Source organism: Zootoca vivipara, chromosome 17, assembly GCF_963506605.1.
Source record: "Zootoca vivipara chromosome 17, rZooViv1.1, whole genome shotgun sequence".
In the NCBI taxonomy this organism is placed as follows: Eukaryota; Metazoa; Chordata; class Lepidosauria; order Squamata; family Lacertidae; genus Zootoca; species Zootoca vivipara.
This window is the reverse complement of record NC_083292.1, coordinates 15,918,485-15,935,693: the sequence shown is the minus strand read 5'-3', so window position 1 is coordinate 15,935,693 and position 17,209 is coordinate 15,918,485. Positions and strand designations below refer to the sequence as shown.

At 47.1% G+C, this 17,209-nt stretch overlaps 1 protein-coding gene across 8 annotated transcripts in view; it reads left to right on the top strand.

Moving 5' to 3' along the window:
• SFI1 (SFI1 centrin binding protein) overlaps window positions 1-17,209 on the top strand; it is a 38,068-nt gene that overhangs the window by 640 nt on the left and 20,219 nt on the right. For 2 of the 8 annotated variants that reach the window (XM_060269517.1, XM_060269515.1), the window contains exons 1-9: window positions 68-393; window positions 3,511-3,582; window positions 7,097-7,249; window positions 7,794-7,865; window positions 8,796-8,906; window positions 11,254-11,348; window positions 13,034-13,151; window positions 14,247-14,349; window positions 15,317-15,473. In XM_060269517.1, the coding sequence (XP_060125500.1) occupies window positions 3,557-3,582; window positions 7,097-7,249; window positions 7,794-7,865; window positions 8,796-8,906; window positions 11,254-11,348; window positions 13,034-13,151; window positions 14,247-14,349; window positions 15,317-15,473 (835 nt within the window). In that variant the 5' untranslated portion in view covers window positions 68-393; window positions 3,511-3,556. The other 6 variants (XM_060269514.1, XM_035097591.2, XM_035097592.2 and 3 more) reach the window with 6 other exon arrangements.

The window sequence follows — 17,209 nt, the reverse complement described above, 5'->3', positions numbered from 1 at the left end:
TAAGAGGCATGGAAGGGACCTTCAGGCGTTTCGGCAGGGCAGCCTCGTCTTCTATCGATCGTTGCCTGCAGCGGGGAGTCCCCGCTCAGGAGACGCTGAATGACACCTGTGCGTGGTTGGGTTGCTCCCTTCACTGCGTAGGTAGGGCTTTACTCCCCCGGTTAGTGCGCATAGGGTTGCAGCCAAGAGATTGAGCCTGTGCAGCGTTGCAGGGTGGTCTTGTCCGTGCTTTTTCAAAAGTTAAGCCCCGCTGAAAGTAAAAAGGGACTCGCTTCCAAGTAATTGTGTGCAATAGGAGTGCAGTCTCGGACGCGCAGAGCGGTGGAGAGTAGGACTGCGATGGTTCCAGGCCGCGTACCTCTTTAAGCTGCAAAGCCTAACCCCACTTACCTGGTAAGCCCCATTCAATTTGGTGGGATTTACTTTTGAGTAGGCATGGTTAGAATTGCACCGTAAACTATGACATGCCTTGTGTGTGGTGGTGGGGATACTTAGCTACCCAAAGCAATGGATTAGCTTCAATTAAATCATTTAGCCCCGATGTATGATATAAGGCAGGTCATGAGATCCTGAATTGTACCGCAGCACGATCAGTTGATTCTCGTTAATTTTTAACGCGTCTTGTAATGACACAAACGAAGATCAGTTAATGTGGATTAGTTACTGCTTCAGAAACGCAGATAAAAACTTCTATTTCGTCTATAAAAATGCAACACTCGCCTTTTAACCGCTCTGGCTGTGTGCTTAAAGTGTGTTAAGGAGCAACTTAATTGTTTCTTGCATCATTTGGGCTGCAATCCTAAACACATTTACTGGGTGCTAAACCCCTCTGCCATTGGACACAATGAGACTTACTATTGAGTAAACGTCCATAGAACCACCATGTTGAAATATGACAGACCTTTTTCCGCCCCACTGTTGACAATCAGCACCACCCCTGTATATTTATGTAAGCGCAATTGCAATAAAGGGGGCTCTTGTTCATGAAACTTAAGATACGCCGCTTTTAAAGTGCCTTTCCGTGCAATTCACATTTTCTGGGAAGGAATGTGTTTACCGTAGGACTGCAAGGTTTGTTCCTCATTGTAAGGTCCTAAAATGACTGATGGATGAGCGATAAATCACCGGAGTCCCCCCTCCGTTGCATATCTTGTGGGAGAAATGAGAATGCCAGCCCACATTAATTATCCTATGGAACCAGAGGACAATGCAATCCTATGCACGCTTACTCAGAAGTAAGAAGCCCTGGTGCGCCCAATGGAGCTTACTCTAAGACGATAATGCTGATCAGGATTACTTGGGAATCGGGTCTGTTAAACTGCGCGCCCCCCGTTGAAAGCAGCTGGGTCTGCTCCTCAAAGAAAAACGTGGTTTACCAAATACTGGGTGGCTGTGCATTCCCCCCTCCACTTTTTATTCCATGAGCGCCGTGAAGTGGCGGACAAAAAGGCAGGGGAAGCTCACCAGGTGCTAGCCAGGTGTGGCGGGACTCCAACTCCCATCATCCTCAGCAAGCAGTGCCAATGAAAAGGGATGCTGGGAGTTGAAGTCTCGCAATGTTTGGAGAACACCCGCCTCCGCTACCCGTCAACTTGCACCGTGTGTGGGGTTTTGGTTGGTTGGTTTTTGTTTTGTTTTGTTTCGAGGGTCTGTGAAGAGCTACTGAGTGCGGCTCCAGGCTCCCTCGTGCTCCCGTCTTCCCCGGACCCCCTGGAAGCCAGTTATCTCAAGTCAGGGGACCCTCCCAACCAAGTGTAACTAGGCAGCGGTCCTGCCGCTGGCCCGCCATGGCGACCACTGGGCGGGTGCCGCGCCTCAGCCAAGGCGGAAGGCTTCGGCCGCCGCCGCCGTCTTGGGAAAGGCTTTAGCTGAGGCCGCGAGCCGCCTTCCCGCGCTTTTTCCTGAGTGGAGGCGGGAGCCCCTTCTTTCGGTGATGCCTCCCTCCCAGTGACCGCCCGACACGGGCATAGGGAGAAGTGTCGTGGAGATGTAGCAAGAGGAGGAAAGGGGAAAAAGAGGCTCTGCCCTTTTCAGATAGTAGATTGAGGAAATCTCTTTTTTAACACTCGTTTTTTGTAGGCAAGAGAATGAAAACATCTCTGCAAACCGAAAGTTGGCTTCTGAGACAGTAGGCTGTGGCATAAGGCCCTAGATCAGGCTACTCCGACCAGGTATCCTGCTATCCAATGGATTATCCCTCACATGGGATTATCCTCTGCTTTCCCTTGGACCACCTCAGTGAGGGAGAGATTTGGGGGGGGGGGTCGTCTTCTGAGCAGCCCAGGGCTACAATTGAGGGGTTCAGGCCCTTGGGCTGGAGAGATTTGGAAAATAAAATAAAATTGCCAGCATCTTGAGGGAGCCGGCGTTTGTCCGCAGATAGTTTCCGGGTCATGTGGCCAGCATGACAAAGCTGCTTCTGGCGAACCAGAGCAGCGCACGGAAACGCCATTTACCTTCCCGCCGGAGCGGTCCCTATTTATCTACTTGCACTTTGATGTGCTTTCGAACTGCTAGGTTGGCAGGAGCTGGGACCGAGCAACGGGAGCTCATGCCGTTGCAGGGATTCGAACCGCCGACCTTCTGATCAGTAAGCCCTAGACTCTGTGGTTTAACCCACAGCGCCACCTGGGTCCCTCGGCCTATAGAGCGAGATGAGCGCCGCAACCGCAGAGTCGGACACGACTGGACCTGATGGTCAGGGGCCCCTTCACCCTTTACCTTTACCTAAAGACCCTTATGCAAGTCTATGATGCTACCACACTTGGGGTTGCTTCACCTCAAAAAGAATAGAGTTGGAAAAGGTACAGAAAATGTTCCAGGAGGATGGAGCGACTCCCCTATGTAGAATGGTTGCAACATTCGGAAATTATTTAGTTTAGATAAAAGTTGAGTACAAGGCAACATGATAGAAGTGTATAAAAGTATGCATGGGGTAGAAAAGTGGCACTAGAACTCGGATCCAATGAAACTGAATTCTGGAAGATTTGGGACATAGAAAAGAAAGTCCTTCATGCAGCACATAGTTAAACAATGGAACTCACTCCCTCAGGAGGCAGTGATGACCACCAACTCGGATGGCTTTAAAAGAGGATTGGACAAATTCATAGATGATAAGGCTATTGATGGCAATTAGCCATGATGCCTATGCCCCCACTTCCAATGTTGAAGGTGGCATACCTCTGAATACCAGCTGCTGAGAATCACAAGTGGGAAGAGTGGTGTTGTGCTCATGTTCTGCTTGTGGCTTTCCTCTTGGGGCATCTCGTAGGACACTGGACTAGATGGGTCTTCAGTGTCAGAGGTACTGTATCTCTGGATACTAGTTGCTCCAGGTACAATTGAGAATGTCCCCTGTCTGAAACCTGGGAGAGCTGCTGCCAGTCAGTGTAGGCAATATTGAGCTAGATGGACCAATGGTCTGACTCTGTACAGTGCCACTTTCCATGTATGCGTACTGTTTTTAAAGAAAATAATCCTTATGTTTTGACAAAGGATTTTTCTTACCAGAAAACACTGGTCTGGACTGGACAGTAGAGGACACAAGGCTGTTAACATGATGGAAAAGAAGGCTAAAGTCAGGTAAGAGACACTTGAACAGAAGAGCCTGTACCAAAAACTCAGCTGTGTTGTTGCTAGTGCTTAAATAGTTCGGGGGGGACGACAGTTTGTGAACAAGGATTGCTACCACTGCAGTGGAACTCGAAGCTGTAATACAGGGGTCCCCAGACTTACCGCGCAGTGGGCCGGTGCCCGCCGCGCTGACCGCGCGGTGGGCCAGAGGGTAGGGGAGTGTGCGCGCCGCGGGCCGGAGGGCGGGGGAGTGCGCGCCCGTGCGCATGCGCACACGGGCGGGGAAAAATCGCTGAAAATCGCTTGTGCGCATGCGTATGGGCCTCCCCCGACCTGGAAGTGCATCGGAAATGACCTCTTCTGGGTCGGGAGAGGCCCATACGCATGCGCACAAAGGATTTTCGGTGATTTTTTGCCGATCTTTAAGATCGTCGCCATGCCGCGCGCCGTAAGAGCGGGCGGCGGGGGTCGTCACGGGCCGGATTGGGAGGCCGATTGGGCCGCATCCGGCCCGGGGGCCGTAGTTTGGGGACCCCTGCTGTAATATTACTCATGAAGCACACAGTAGCTTGATCAAATTACTTTTGTCTGTGCTACAGATTCCTGGATGTCAGACTTTCCCCTCACTTTATTTATTCATTTATTACCTTTCCTCTAAGGAACTCAAAGTGGTGTACAGTGGAACCTCGGTTTACGAATTTTAGGTTTGCGAACACTGCGGACCCATCTGGAACGGATTAATTCACTTTCCATTACTTTCAATGGGAAAGTTCGCTTCAGTTTATGAACGCTTCGGTTTATGAAGAGACTTCCAGAACCAATTACACCCATGCTTTGGGTTAAGTACGCTTCAGGTTGAGTACTCCGCGGACCTGTCTGGAACGGATTAATCCACTTTCCATTACTTTCAATGGGAAAGTTCGCTTCAGTTTATGAACGCTTCAGTTTATGAACAGACTTCCGGAACCAATTGTGTTCATAAACCGAGGTACCACTGTATACAGTTCTCTCCTTCCCCTTTTATCCTCACAGCAACCCTGTGAGGTTAGTTAGGCTGAGACACAGTGACTGTCCTGAAGTTGGCACCTGAACATCATGGCTGAACTTCAACAAGAAGCAGCCTTCTTCTTGCCCAGTACATTATCTCCGGTAAATTTACAGAGAAATGTGGTGCATTCTCAGACCCCCCTTTGCTGGAGGAGAGTTCTCATTCAACCACCAAAATATTTTTTTGCCAGATGGTCTAGAATATATTGTTTAACAAACCACAGTTTTTCCTTTCCATTGAATGCTGTGAGACTTGGCTTCTCTTTTCTTGACCATTAATTCTTCAATAATTTCTTTGCAGATTGATTTTGTAGGTTTATTTTTAGTTCTGGAAGAGTAATCAAGTCTGAGCTTGTCTTAAGTGATTGATAAAAGAGTTGTTTGATAAACCTAGGTTGTAGAGAAGCTGGAGTTGAAAGAAACATCACCTCCCACAGGTTGCATGCATTCACTGTGTCCCACTGTCACTTCTGGACTAACAGGTTTTGTGGGTTTTGAAACAGTACGGTACAGAATGCTGCAAAACCTGCATTAAGGAGGGTGAGTGCAGCCCACAATCGGACATCCTACTTCCACATCACTTTTGACCCTATAATTATTCTTGTAGTGAAGTAGTGTAGAAAATTCTCCACGGAAATTTTTCCAGTGCTTTCTTTCTCCATGAAAAATGTTCTGTTTCATAAATTCACTAGTAACCATGAATGGATGCTAGTTGCAAATATAATATTAGGGAAGCTGAGCAGTTCCAACACTTAGCTTTGTTTACTAAATGCAAGTACAAGAAGCGTTATAAATTAGAACACTTTCTAGGCATCAGAAATTTTTCCAGATGGCATAATAAGCATTGGGGGTTTTTTATAAAAAAAAATTGTATGGGAAAAAATTCTGGAAAACCCACCTCATTGCTTTTTTGGGACTATCACGCAGGAATTGACCTATCATATATCATCAGTTGATCAATATACAATCACTTTTACATATTTGTAACAAATTTAGCAGATGTCTCAGACATATTGATAAATAAGGTATGGTGTCATTTTATTGTTCTAAGAACGCTGTTATTTTAAAAATATTTGGATATTATTTAACAATGTTTGACCATCCAATTGATATTTTTATTTTTATTTTTTGGCCAGTCAAATGTCCAGCCCTGGCCTATTTCCTAGTCTCTCTAGCTTTAGAAACAGCAACAGTATTTTCTATACATTTTGGGTTACATATGCCCTTTCATACTAAGGCAAATGGAGGCTGCAGACAATTACTTTTATAATTTTCCTTGTCTTAGCATGTTCTTTCTTTCACCAAAGCCCTTGATGTTCCCTAGAACCAGAAATTCAGACAGGCTTGTTCAAGAATGTGGTTGCTCACAGAATTTACAGTTGTCATCAAGTTACACCATTCCTGAAAGGCTTGCACTGGCTGCCAATTAGAAACTGGGCTAAGTTAAAAGTACAGGTATAGTGGTGCCTTGCTAGATGAATGCCCTGTAAGACGAATTTTTCGCTTAACGGAGAGATTTTTCAAGCGGAGGTTGCCTCGCAAGACGAATTCATTTTGTGAAAAATTTGTCTAGCGAATCACGGTTTCCCATAGGAATGCATTGAAATTCAATTAATGTGTTCCTATGTGCAAAAAAATTCAATGCATTCCTATGGGAATCGCTAGACGAATTTTTCGCAAAACGAATTGACTCACAGAACGAATTAAATTCGTCTAGCGAGGCACCACTGTATTGGTATACAAAGCCTCATACAGCTGGTGACCATGATACCTTATCCATTATATATCTGGTGCTGTTGTTCTGAGGCCCTGCTAGTGGATTTCCCATAATGGGCATCTGATTGGCCACTGTGAGAAAAGGATGCTAGACTAAATGGACCTTTGGCTGATCCAGCTTCAGGGTTCTACTTACGTTCTTTATTAGTCACTGCACTCTGTAGGAAAGGGCCTTCTACAGATACTGTCACATCAAGAGGTCTAATATGTGCAGTGTAGGAAATGGGCCTTTATAAGAATGCTCCAGAGAAACGGACACGGAGCAAACTATAAGAAAGAAGATTCCACCTAAACATTAGGAAGAGCTTCCTGACAGTAAGAGCTGTTCGGCAGTGGAATTTGCTACCAAGGAGTGTGGTGGAGTCTCCTTCTTTGGAGGTCTTTAAGCAGAGGCTTGACAGGCATATGTCAAGAATGCTTTGATGGTGTTTCCTGCTTGGCAGGGGATTGGACTGGATGGCCCTTGTGGTCTCTTCCAACTCTATGATTATATGAGAAGCCCATAAGCAAGCAGGACCTGAGCACAAATGCAGCAGCACTCTCCAGGTGCAAATGCAGCATCATTCTGAATGAACTGGGGCCCTGGGGAAGAGTGCTCACTCGATCCTGCTTCTGTGCTTTGTGAAAGTCTTAAGTTATCTAGGGACTTGCAAGCTTAGTGGCAAAAAATGCTAATCTGCTTTATTTTCTTTATTTTAAGTTCAAAGTTTATAAAAACACAGAAACAGCCTAGTCCTAAAGGAGGCTCAGGTGGCCAGTTCGCTTCTCCTCGTCTGATTGGGAATCGCAGGATCTTGTACCGTGTGACATACACTTGGAACCGAGGTGGGAGATTAAAAGAACTCCGTATCAGGTAAATAGACACGTTTATGTTTTGTATTTTATTTGTAGGGCTTATTAACCTAATATGAAAAGTAGCTGTGTCCAATAGGTATATTGTATTCATTTTAAAATGTTGATCTGGCTTCATCAGTCGAATCAAGCAGGGGAGGTGATTTTCATTTAAAAGATTCCCCCACCTCCACTTTCCCCGTCCACAAAGGAGCTGCTCAAAGCAGGTTACACGTAAGAAGCAAACGTAAAAAAGCAACTTTAATCAGATAATTAAAACACAGATTTACCAAACTCTGAACAGCAGCAAAAACACAAAGATCTATACTCCTAATTGATACATTAAGCAGCAGCAGATTCACAAGTTTGTTAACAAGAAAGTTTTTAGCCTTACTTTTGAGGAAGGGTGAGGTAAAAATGTCATGTAAAAGATGATTTTTAGTGGTGGACTTAAATGGAGGAATTAGCATTTACGCGTGAAGTTTCTGTTTATTCATCTTTGGCTGAAAGTTTATACTGTAGATAATAAATATATGCTAAAAAGCACTGAGAGATATGTTTTTCAGACACCTGGCTAGGAAATTCCTTTACTTGTGGATGAAGAAGGCATTTGGAAGGGTCCTCCCTTCTAGCGCCAGGTAAGCAAAGCAAGTTCTTCGCTTAAAAATGATAAGTATTTTTCTGTGAAACTGGTCTACACAAGTGGACTTATGGCTTGTGCATGTGTAAAAAGTGATTATTTTGCTAAAACTGCACAGAGCAGTGTCCCAGACAAGAGAGTTATTTTACATGGAACATAAAACTACAGATCGTGCCAAATCTGTTTCGGCCTGTAGTTTCAGATCCTGATTTGGGGGCAACTTGCAAACCATGTTTAGTTGTTGTTCTCTGAACCACAAATAAATTGGAGTCCTTGGAGAGTTGAGAAAATCAAATGAAAAGTTTCATAGTTTCAAGGTCAAAGCGTACCATTCATGTTTTTCCCTAGAGCTGATGAAGAACTAGATGAACTAGAGCTGATGAAGAATAAACCGAAACAGGGCCTTGTCCTGGATTTCTAAAAACTGGATTGCTACTGGAATTTGTCTTATTATTATCAACTTAAAACTTTCTAAAAATTATTCCTTTACCTGGCCAGAGCTCTTGGAATCTTTTCAGTTGTGTCTGAACCATCACAGCCTCTTGTTGATTACTGGAGCACCAGAATGTTGAAATCCACAGCCTTTCATTGTTAGCAGTGTCACCTGCTGTGCTGTGATATTTTGGGAGAGACTGAACTTCTCTGGGCTTTTATTGCTGGTACAAAATGAAGAAAATCACTCATAAGAATTATTGAAACTATAATTGTCTCTAGGAAACTTGCTCACAGATGAAGGGCATATTTTAGCTCACAGTTCTGCATGCTTAAATGTTGTTGATTTCAGCAGGACTAGAGCAGTCCAATCTGTGAACTGGAAGTGAAAAAAATGATGACTGAACAGATAAAGGGCGGAAGTTTACAATAATTGATTCAATATTGTGTGTATGTTGCCATTGTCTTATATGTTTTGTATTCTTTCCATTTCTAGGCGCTATTATGATCAGAAGATACTGCGGAAAACCTTTGGAGGGTGGAAGGAAGAATGGTGGGTTATTTGGAAAGAATGGAAGCTCACCATCCGGGCTGACTGCCATTACAGGTCTGTTAAATGTACCTTCTAATACTACAGAGAGAAGAAATCCTCTGTTTGTTGTAATGTGTCAAAAAGCAAGCTGTGCTATCCAAGTCAGCAAGCAGCCAGGCATGTTGGCATTTCTACAGTTCAGTTCAGTTTTCCTAAGTGCGTGCATTTCTTCCTGTGTTGTTACTAGGAAGACACATTGGTCCAAACCATAGCTCGTGCTAACCATAGTTTAGAGCCCAAATCATCCTCAGTTTGATCATTACAAACAGGACAAAAAAGGGGGTCACAGATGCATTGCATCACTGCTTTTCTTCTTCCTTGATATGTACAGCTGAAGTTAATTGTCCTGCAGTTCTGTACATTTATATTTTCCTTGATCATCCAAACCATTTTCTCATAGGCTGCCTGCACTGGCAATTCCCTGCTGTTTCTTTCCATTCCGGTGTTTCATGGCCAGTCACTTGGCCACCAAAATTCCTCTCTGGAACCACACTATATGTAGCTTTGCCAATTCCTAGGCTTTGGGTACCCATCCAAATATAGCATGGACTCTTCAACATATTTTGATGAATAATTGCTTTGCAAATAAATTCACAAAAGCTGCTATAAAACAGAAACCCTCTCTATTGTCTTTTTGGCACCTACGAAATATGCTTCTCTTTCAACAAGGCATCTTTATCCTAACTGGTATCTGTCTTGCATTTGAACTGATTGTGTATTTGTGCTCCTGTTGCTTTTATAATTGATTTTAGAACTTTATATATATACTAGTGGTTTTCAGCCCGTTCAATAACGGGCGCTAGAATCCTGGGGTTCGGAGAAGCGCTTGCGCAGCGCTTCTCCGAACCCTGGGACCTGTCCTTGCTGTCGGCGGCAGGGGGACAGGAACGGAGGAGGAGAAAGCGCTGCTTTTTCCTTCTCCGTTCCTCTCCCGCAGCCGCCGACAGGAAGCAGATATCCCAGGGTTCGGAGAAGCGCTTGCGCAGCGCTTCTCCGAACCCTGGGACCCGTCCTTGCTGTCGGCGGCAGGGGGACAGGAACGGAGGAGGAGAAAGCGCTGCTTTCTCCTTCTCCGTTCCTCTCCCGCAGCCGCCGACAGGAAGCAGACATCCCAGGGTTCGGAGAAGCGCTTGCGCAGCGCTTCTCCGAACCCTGGGACCCGTCCTTGCTGTCGGCGGCAGGGGGACAGGAACGGAGGAGGAGAAAGCGCTGCTTTCTCCTTCTCCGTTCCTCTCCCGCAGCCGCCGACAGGAAGCAGACATTCCAGGGTTCGGAGAAGCGCTTGCGCAGCGCTTCTCCGAACCCTGGGACCCGTCCTTGCTGTCGGCGGCAGGGGGGCAGGAACGGAGGAGGAGAAAGCGCTGCTTTCTCCTTCTCCGTTCCTCTCCCGCAGCCGCCGACAGGAAGCAGACATCCCAGGGTTCGGAGAAGCGCTTGCGCAGCGCTTCTCCGAACCCTGGGACCTGTCATTGCTGTCGGCGGCAGGGGGACAGGAACGGAGGAGGAGAAAGCGCTGCTTTCTCCTTCTCCGTTCCTCTCCCGCAGCCGCCGACAGGAAGCAGACATCCCAGGGTTCGGAGAAGCGCTTGCGCAGCGCTTCTCCGAACCCTGGGACCCGTCCTTGCTGTCGGCGGCAGGGGGACAGGAACGGAGGAGGAGAAAGCGGCGCTTTCTCCTCCTTCCTTCCTCTCCCCCAGCCGCCGACAGGAAGGACGCGCGCACTCTCCCCCCCCCCCCCCGCCTCCTCCAACCGCCGCTCCTCACGGCCAGGGAGGGTTGTGAGGAGGCCTTCGCCGGCCTCCACCCCGGCGGGAGCGGCGGTTGGAGGAGGCAGAGTGGGGGGAGAGTGCGCGCGCGCAGTCTCTGCTGTCCAATCCCTGTATCCCTGGGGCACATGCGCAGTGACCCAGGGACACACGGGACATCTGGACGCAGGGACAACATGGACATTATTATATAGGATATGTAACTGTTTTATATTTGTTACTATATTGCAAATTGCTTTGGGGTGGCTTGTGGGAAGCAATTCATAAATGAAATAAATAACAAGCACAACAGTAATAATTACTAGCCCACAAAAGTTTTTACTAGGCCGCCTGCCTACACATAACCCATACACAGTCATTTTTAAACAAAAATGGAACAAACTTCTCTGCCTGGAGGGGATTCTTCCTTGCCTTAGGCAAGCAAGCAAGTGGTTGTTTCCCAGCCTGTTTTTGCCACCTGTGTAAATAAATAAATGTTGCAAAAAATTACAATGCAAAAGGACTCCTCAATAGTAGTTTGGAATGAATCATCTGTATAGCAAATGGGTAGGCTGGGTTCTGACCCTTGCAAAGTATTATTTGCTTTTGTTGGCCAGGTATTTCCTGTACAACCTGATCTTTCGGGCCTGGAAGTCCTACATACTCCTGCAGCGAGAGAAGAAGGTGACTTATTGTGTTGCAGATTCACACGGTGAGAGAATAGAATCTGTTGTGGAAGCATATAGAATGGAGTAGGGAACTTGTAGCCCTGCAGTTGTTGTCAGGCTACAACTCTCACCACCCTTGAACTTTGGCCAGGTTGGCTGGGGCTGTTTGGGAGATGGAGTCGAGCAACATCTGGAGGACCACAGTTTCCTCAGCCCTGCAGTAGAAGAGCCTGGGTTGCTGTGTCCATGCTCTTCCAGTGCAGATGGCAGCCTGCTTGAACCCAGCATTGAGCCTTTTCTCTGCATATTTTGTTGTGTGTTAAATTAATCCCAGCTATCGAAAGAAGCCTCTGCAAAAGCTCAAGGGGTTCTTCATCTGCTCTGCAGTATTTCTGAACAGCAACATGTATTTTGCATTTAGAGTTTTGCTGAAGCGAACACATTATTGGATAGTTCTCTGAAAACCTTGCTTCTTGTGAAGTCCACAAATTTCTACTGGGATCTCGAATCTTACAGCACAACAGTGCAAACTATGTTGATATATTTACAAAATAAACATTACATTAGCATCAGTAATTTAGCAGACATTTTGCTTAGCTAGCAAGTTGCATTGCTACTTTAATGACACCTAAGTGGCGCCACCAATCTTTTCCTTACAATTGTCTTTTTCAAGAAGCTTCAGCCCCGTGCTCTGTATCCCCAGTTGAACCAAAGATTATGCAGCTGCATTGGCTTATCTTTACTCGTTTTCCCTCTTTTCAGCTTCCTTTCCCGCCCTCCGCATGCTTTGCTGTTTCTCCCAGTGTAGAGAGGCAAGCACCTATGTATTTTTTTTTTCTACTGGAGAAAAAAATATCCTTCTGGTTTTCAGATAAGGAAAGTGGGGGGGGGGGTTAGGAAAAAGCGTTTCTCTCCCTACCTCCAGTGTTGCTGCTCTGATCAAAAGTGGAGCAACACTTCCAGCAGCTGTTTTCAAGCTTAAAAACTATATGTGAGGCATCGTCATCTATTAGTTGGTCCAGATGCCTTGTGAAGACATCTTTTTGCCCTTGTGGAACCATATTATTTCTTGTTTGTGCTATTTCTAGACCTCTTAATTCTCAAAGTTTCTAAGCAGTGTACATAGAAATTAAAAGCATATGACAGATAAGATAAATGAAATTTAAGTACCTATACATAAAAACAAAAAACTTTTACAAAATGCCTGCTGAAATAGAAATGTTTTTTTCAAGTGCCTGAAGTTGAACAAGGATTGTTCTACTGTTTTCTTATATGCTGCTTTTTATACTTTTATGCTATGTTTGTATACTGTTAAGAGGTTCTTAAGTATTGAGTGGTTTAGAAATGCTAATAAGTAAAATAATCAATCTGGAGATCCCATCATGGACTTACTACATTGCAGTTGGCCTTCAGAGTCCTATTCATGTGAGTTCCAGAACTATTAAGCATTTAAGGTGCCAATCCTCCCTCTTTCCTCAATGTAGCCCTATTTGCAGCAGCTTGTTGCTGGGGTCTCCCCTTGCAGTCCTCCTGATGAGATATGAAGTTCCTTTTGTGTCTGAAAACAAGTTTGCCGTCAGTCTTTTGACCAGCCACACCTCTCTCCTGGAGCCAGGCTTTTTCCGTATGGGCCAAAAAGGATTGGGAAGCTCTGTGTATTGGACAAAAATATGGAATCTTTAAAATACTTGTGCCTGCCATTAAAACCATGGCTTCACATTTTTCACAGCGGCAAAAATGAAAACCCTTTGTACGTGGCAGCGCTGGCTGAGCTATGTGGAATTGCGCCGGATGAAGCGCCGAATGCACTTGGAGGCCTTCAAGTTCAGGGAAAAGAGTGCCTTGCGGTGAGAACTGGTTCAGGTTCAAACAAGGGTTAATGATGCACATGGCACTCCTGTTCCTTCATCCCTGCTCCATCTTTCTACATATCCCAATCCTGAAACAATTAATTAATTAATACCTCAATTAAAATCTCAGCTTTTTCTCTATGGAGTTTCTAGTGGTCTTAGTCTGACACTCTAAACACTATACCACGTTGGCTTTCAATTCCACACTTCAGTGCAGACTCGCTCAACCTGGTTGTTAGTCTGGGCTACTCCACATGGACATGAGATTTCTGCACCCCTCGTGATTTGATCCCTCAATATTTGACGGGTGGCAGTGACGTATTATTTATTTACTGCAGTACATCCCACATTTTTTCTCCAAGGCACTCAAGGTGGCATACACTGTTTTCTCTTATTTAATCCCCACAACAACCTTGTGAGGTAGGTTAAGTTCAGAGCCAGTGACTAGCACAAGGTCACCAGCCAGTGAGCTTCATGCCTGGGTGGGAATTTGAACCTTGGTCTCCCAGGTCCTAGTATAATGCTCTAACCACTATACCACACTGGTATGTGCTTCTGCTTTTAATTGCTGGGTTTTTTAAAAAAATAAAAAAGGAATGTTTTTCATGTTGTTCTATGTTGCCACCAGCACTTAGTGCCACAAGAGCTGATGATACGTGTTAATGATAAATAAATAGATTTCCAAGGAAACAATAACTTACCCACCTCCAAGAAGACAGTTTTTGAAAACTACTGTAATACGTAAAGAATGCTATTCAGTTAGTTGGTTGGCATGGTAAGTTGTTTATGTCATGTAAAGGATCAAAAAGGGACCAGAAACATTGGGTATCTCTATGGCAGCTTTTACCAACCTGGTGCCCTTCAAATGTTTTGGATTACAACTCCCATCAGACCTAGCATCACATGACCCTGGTGGCTGGGGCTGATGGGAGTTTTAGTCAAAGCACCACGTTGGGAGAGCACCACGTTGACAAAAGCTGCTTTAAGAAGCAGATGGGGCTCTATAGTTCTCCAGCACATACATTCATAAAACTCTTTGTTTTCATCAGAGTTAAAGTCTAAAGTGTGTCCTAACCTTTATATTTTCAACAGTCTTGCATGGAGGTTGTGGAGGCAGAGATGGTCCCAGAATCAAGTTGCTTGTGAAATGGATGGTCAGGCTCTACAGCATTGGGCCCAAGGCTTGCAGTTTCGTGTGAGTGCTGGAAATACCAACCCTTTAAACCCTGTGTGCCTTTGTGGTGTGTGCACACACTAACACCTGCCAAAGGCCCAGATTCAGTGTTCTCTGACAACCAGTGCAAGGGCTGTTGTAATAGCATAATAAAGCATAATATGAAATCCAGTTCAAGAGTTGTGCTAGCAGAGGTTTTGTTGTGGAACTGGTTGTGCAACAAGAAGTATAGGGGCTACTGCAAACTGTGGCACAACTACAGTGGAACCTCTACTTACGAATTTAATCCATTCCGAATGCACATTCGCAAGTAGAAACATTCGTAAGTCGAAACAATGTTTCCCATAGGAATGCATTGGGAATGGATTAATTCGTTCCGGGGCCTTAAAAAAAAGGCACTTTAAAGGCTGGCGCATCGGGGACAGAGCCGAAGATCGGCGGGCGCTCCTTACCGGGCTCCTCCGCTTTCCCCCCCACCCCCGCCTGTCACACGAAGATCGGCAGGCGCTCCTTCACTGGGCTTAACAAGCCCAGCAAGCAGCGCCCGCCGATCTTCGGCTCTGCGCTGTGTGACAGGCGGGGGTGGGGGGAAAAGCGGAGGCTCCTCCGCTTCCCCCCCCACCCCCGCCTGTCACACGAAGATCGGCGGGCGCTCCTTACCGGGCTTAACAAGTAGAATAAATTCGTAAGCCCGCCCCCATTTTTTCCCTTCGTAACTCGAAAAATTTGTATGTCGAGTCATTCGTATGTCGAGGTGCCACTGTATCTATGTGACTGTGCTGGCTCCCTTCACCTTCTCTTGCACAAGCCATTCTTGCTAGCGCAAGTGTAACTAGCACACAGCTAAATCTCGCCCATTAGCTAACAAAATTATTATTATTTAATTGCTGCTGTTTGTAATGATGAGTGCAATTTCTGTGAATCTGCCTTGCCTCTTTCACTGCCTTGTTTTCGGACCCTTATTATTCCTGTTCATCCTTGTTGTCAGGCCTGGCTCAAATGGAGGGAGTGCTATACGTGCATCCAAGATGAGCGAAAGGAGGAGGCCAGGGCAGTGATGCATGAGCAGCACAGGGAGATGTGGAGGGCCATGAAATCCTGGCATGTTTATGTGCAACTCCGAAGGGAGAAGGAGCATCAGGACAGTGAGTTGCGCACACAATGCTTTGGGACAAAATAGAATTGGTTTCTCTTCCAGCACCACAGAATGATGCATTTCTTCTAAGAGAGAAGTTTTTGTTTTTCCCTTGGGGGATGCCCTTTGAGCATCTTTTGTTGCTGAAAGACAGGAATCTCAGTGATTGCACTGCCAGTATAGGATGGCTTGGTCCAGAACTGCTGAAAATCTCCACTGCCAAGAAATCCAGTAGACCACTAAAAGCCTGTACAGAAGGGTATCCTATATAATAATGTCCAAGTTGTCCCTGCGTCCAGTTGTCCCGTGTGTCCCTGGGGTACTGCGCATGTACCCCAGAGACACAGGGATTGGACGGAGGGACAACGGCCAACCGCCGCTCCGCCAACCGCCGTTCCGAAGCCCAGTCTCATGCTGGAGGTGCGCAGCGAGGCGGCGGGGGAAAGAAGCGCTCCCCCCGGCAGCCTTGCCGCGCACCTCCGGCATGGGACGGCGCTTCCTCGGCCGAAGCGGCAGCGGGCGCCTAGGGAAGCCGGCTTTGGCTTGGCGGCGGCGGGAAGAAGAGGAGGAATTCCTCCTCTTTTTCCCACCGCCGCCAAGCCAGTCCCCAAGCCGAAGTGCGCCGCGGTGGGGGCTTTTCGCCGTTTGACTTCCCGGAGTGAAGGGGGAGGCAAACGGCAAAAAGCACCCGCCGCGCCGCACTTCGGCTCGGGGACTGGCTTGGCGGCGGCGGGAAGAAGGGGAGGAATTCCTCCCCTTCTTCCCGCTGCCGCCAAGCCAGTCTCCGAGCCAAAGTATGGCGCGGCGGGTTTTTTCGCCGTTTGCCTCCCCCTGGGGGGAAGGCAAACGGCGAAAAGCCCCCACTGCGGACTGGCTTGGCGGTGGCGGGAAGAAGGGGAGGAATTCCTCCCCTTCTTCCCGCCACCGCCAAGCCAGTCCCGGAGCCGAATTGCGGCGTGGCGGAGGCTTTTTGCCGTTTGCCTCCCCCTTAGCTCGGGGAAGGCAAACGGCGACCCCCCCCCCGCGCCGCAATTCGGCTCTGTCCCCCGCGCGCTTTAGTTTGGGAAGCAGGCAGGGAGACGCAACAGCCCGGGAAGCTGCGGGCTGTTGCGTCTCCCTGCCTGCTTCCCCGAGCCGTAGCGCATCGGGGGACAGCCGAAGATCGGCGGGCGCTGTTTGCCGGGGTTGACAAACCCCGGCAAGCGGCGCCCGCCGATCTTCGTGTGACAGGCAGTGGGGAATGCAGGCAGGCAATAGAGCAAGCGCCTGCCTGCCTTCCCCGCCGCCAGTCCCCCGGTGCTTCGTGCAGCGCTGCTGGGTGCCGACCCAGCAGGCCGCTTCCTTGATCTGGCGGCCTGCCGGGTCGGCGCTGATCAGCGCTGAGCGGAGCACCGGATCGAGGAGCCGGCATGCATTCTAGCGCCCGTTTATTTAACGGGCTGAAGACACTAGTAGCACAATATTTCAAATGTGATGACTTTATTGCTTTGTTTGATAAGGGTGGGGCGTAGTAGAAAACCATGTCTGGGTGCCTTTGAGAGCTAAATACTGTACATATGTGTGCCAAAAAAACCCCTCTCTAGTTGGAGATTTCAAGAAAAGCTGTTATTCAGTGAGAGCAGCTCCATTGAGAGGTGGGTTGTAGGGGCGATCCCATTTCCTTAATTGCTGGAAGGTGACTTTAGTAGAATTCAGCATGAATCTCTAGATTTCTGGAAGGCTGTGAAATTAGAGGTACTACAGGTG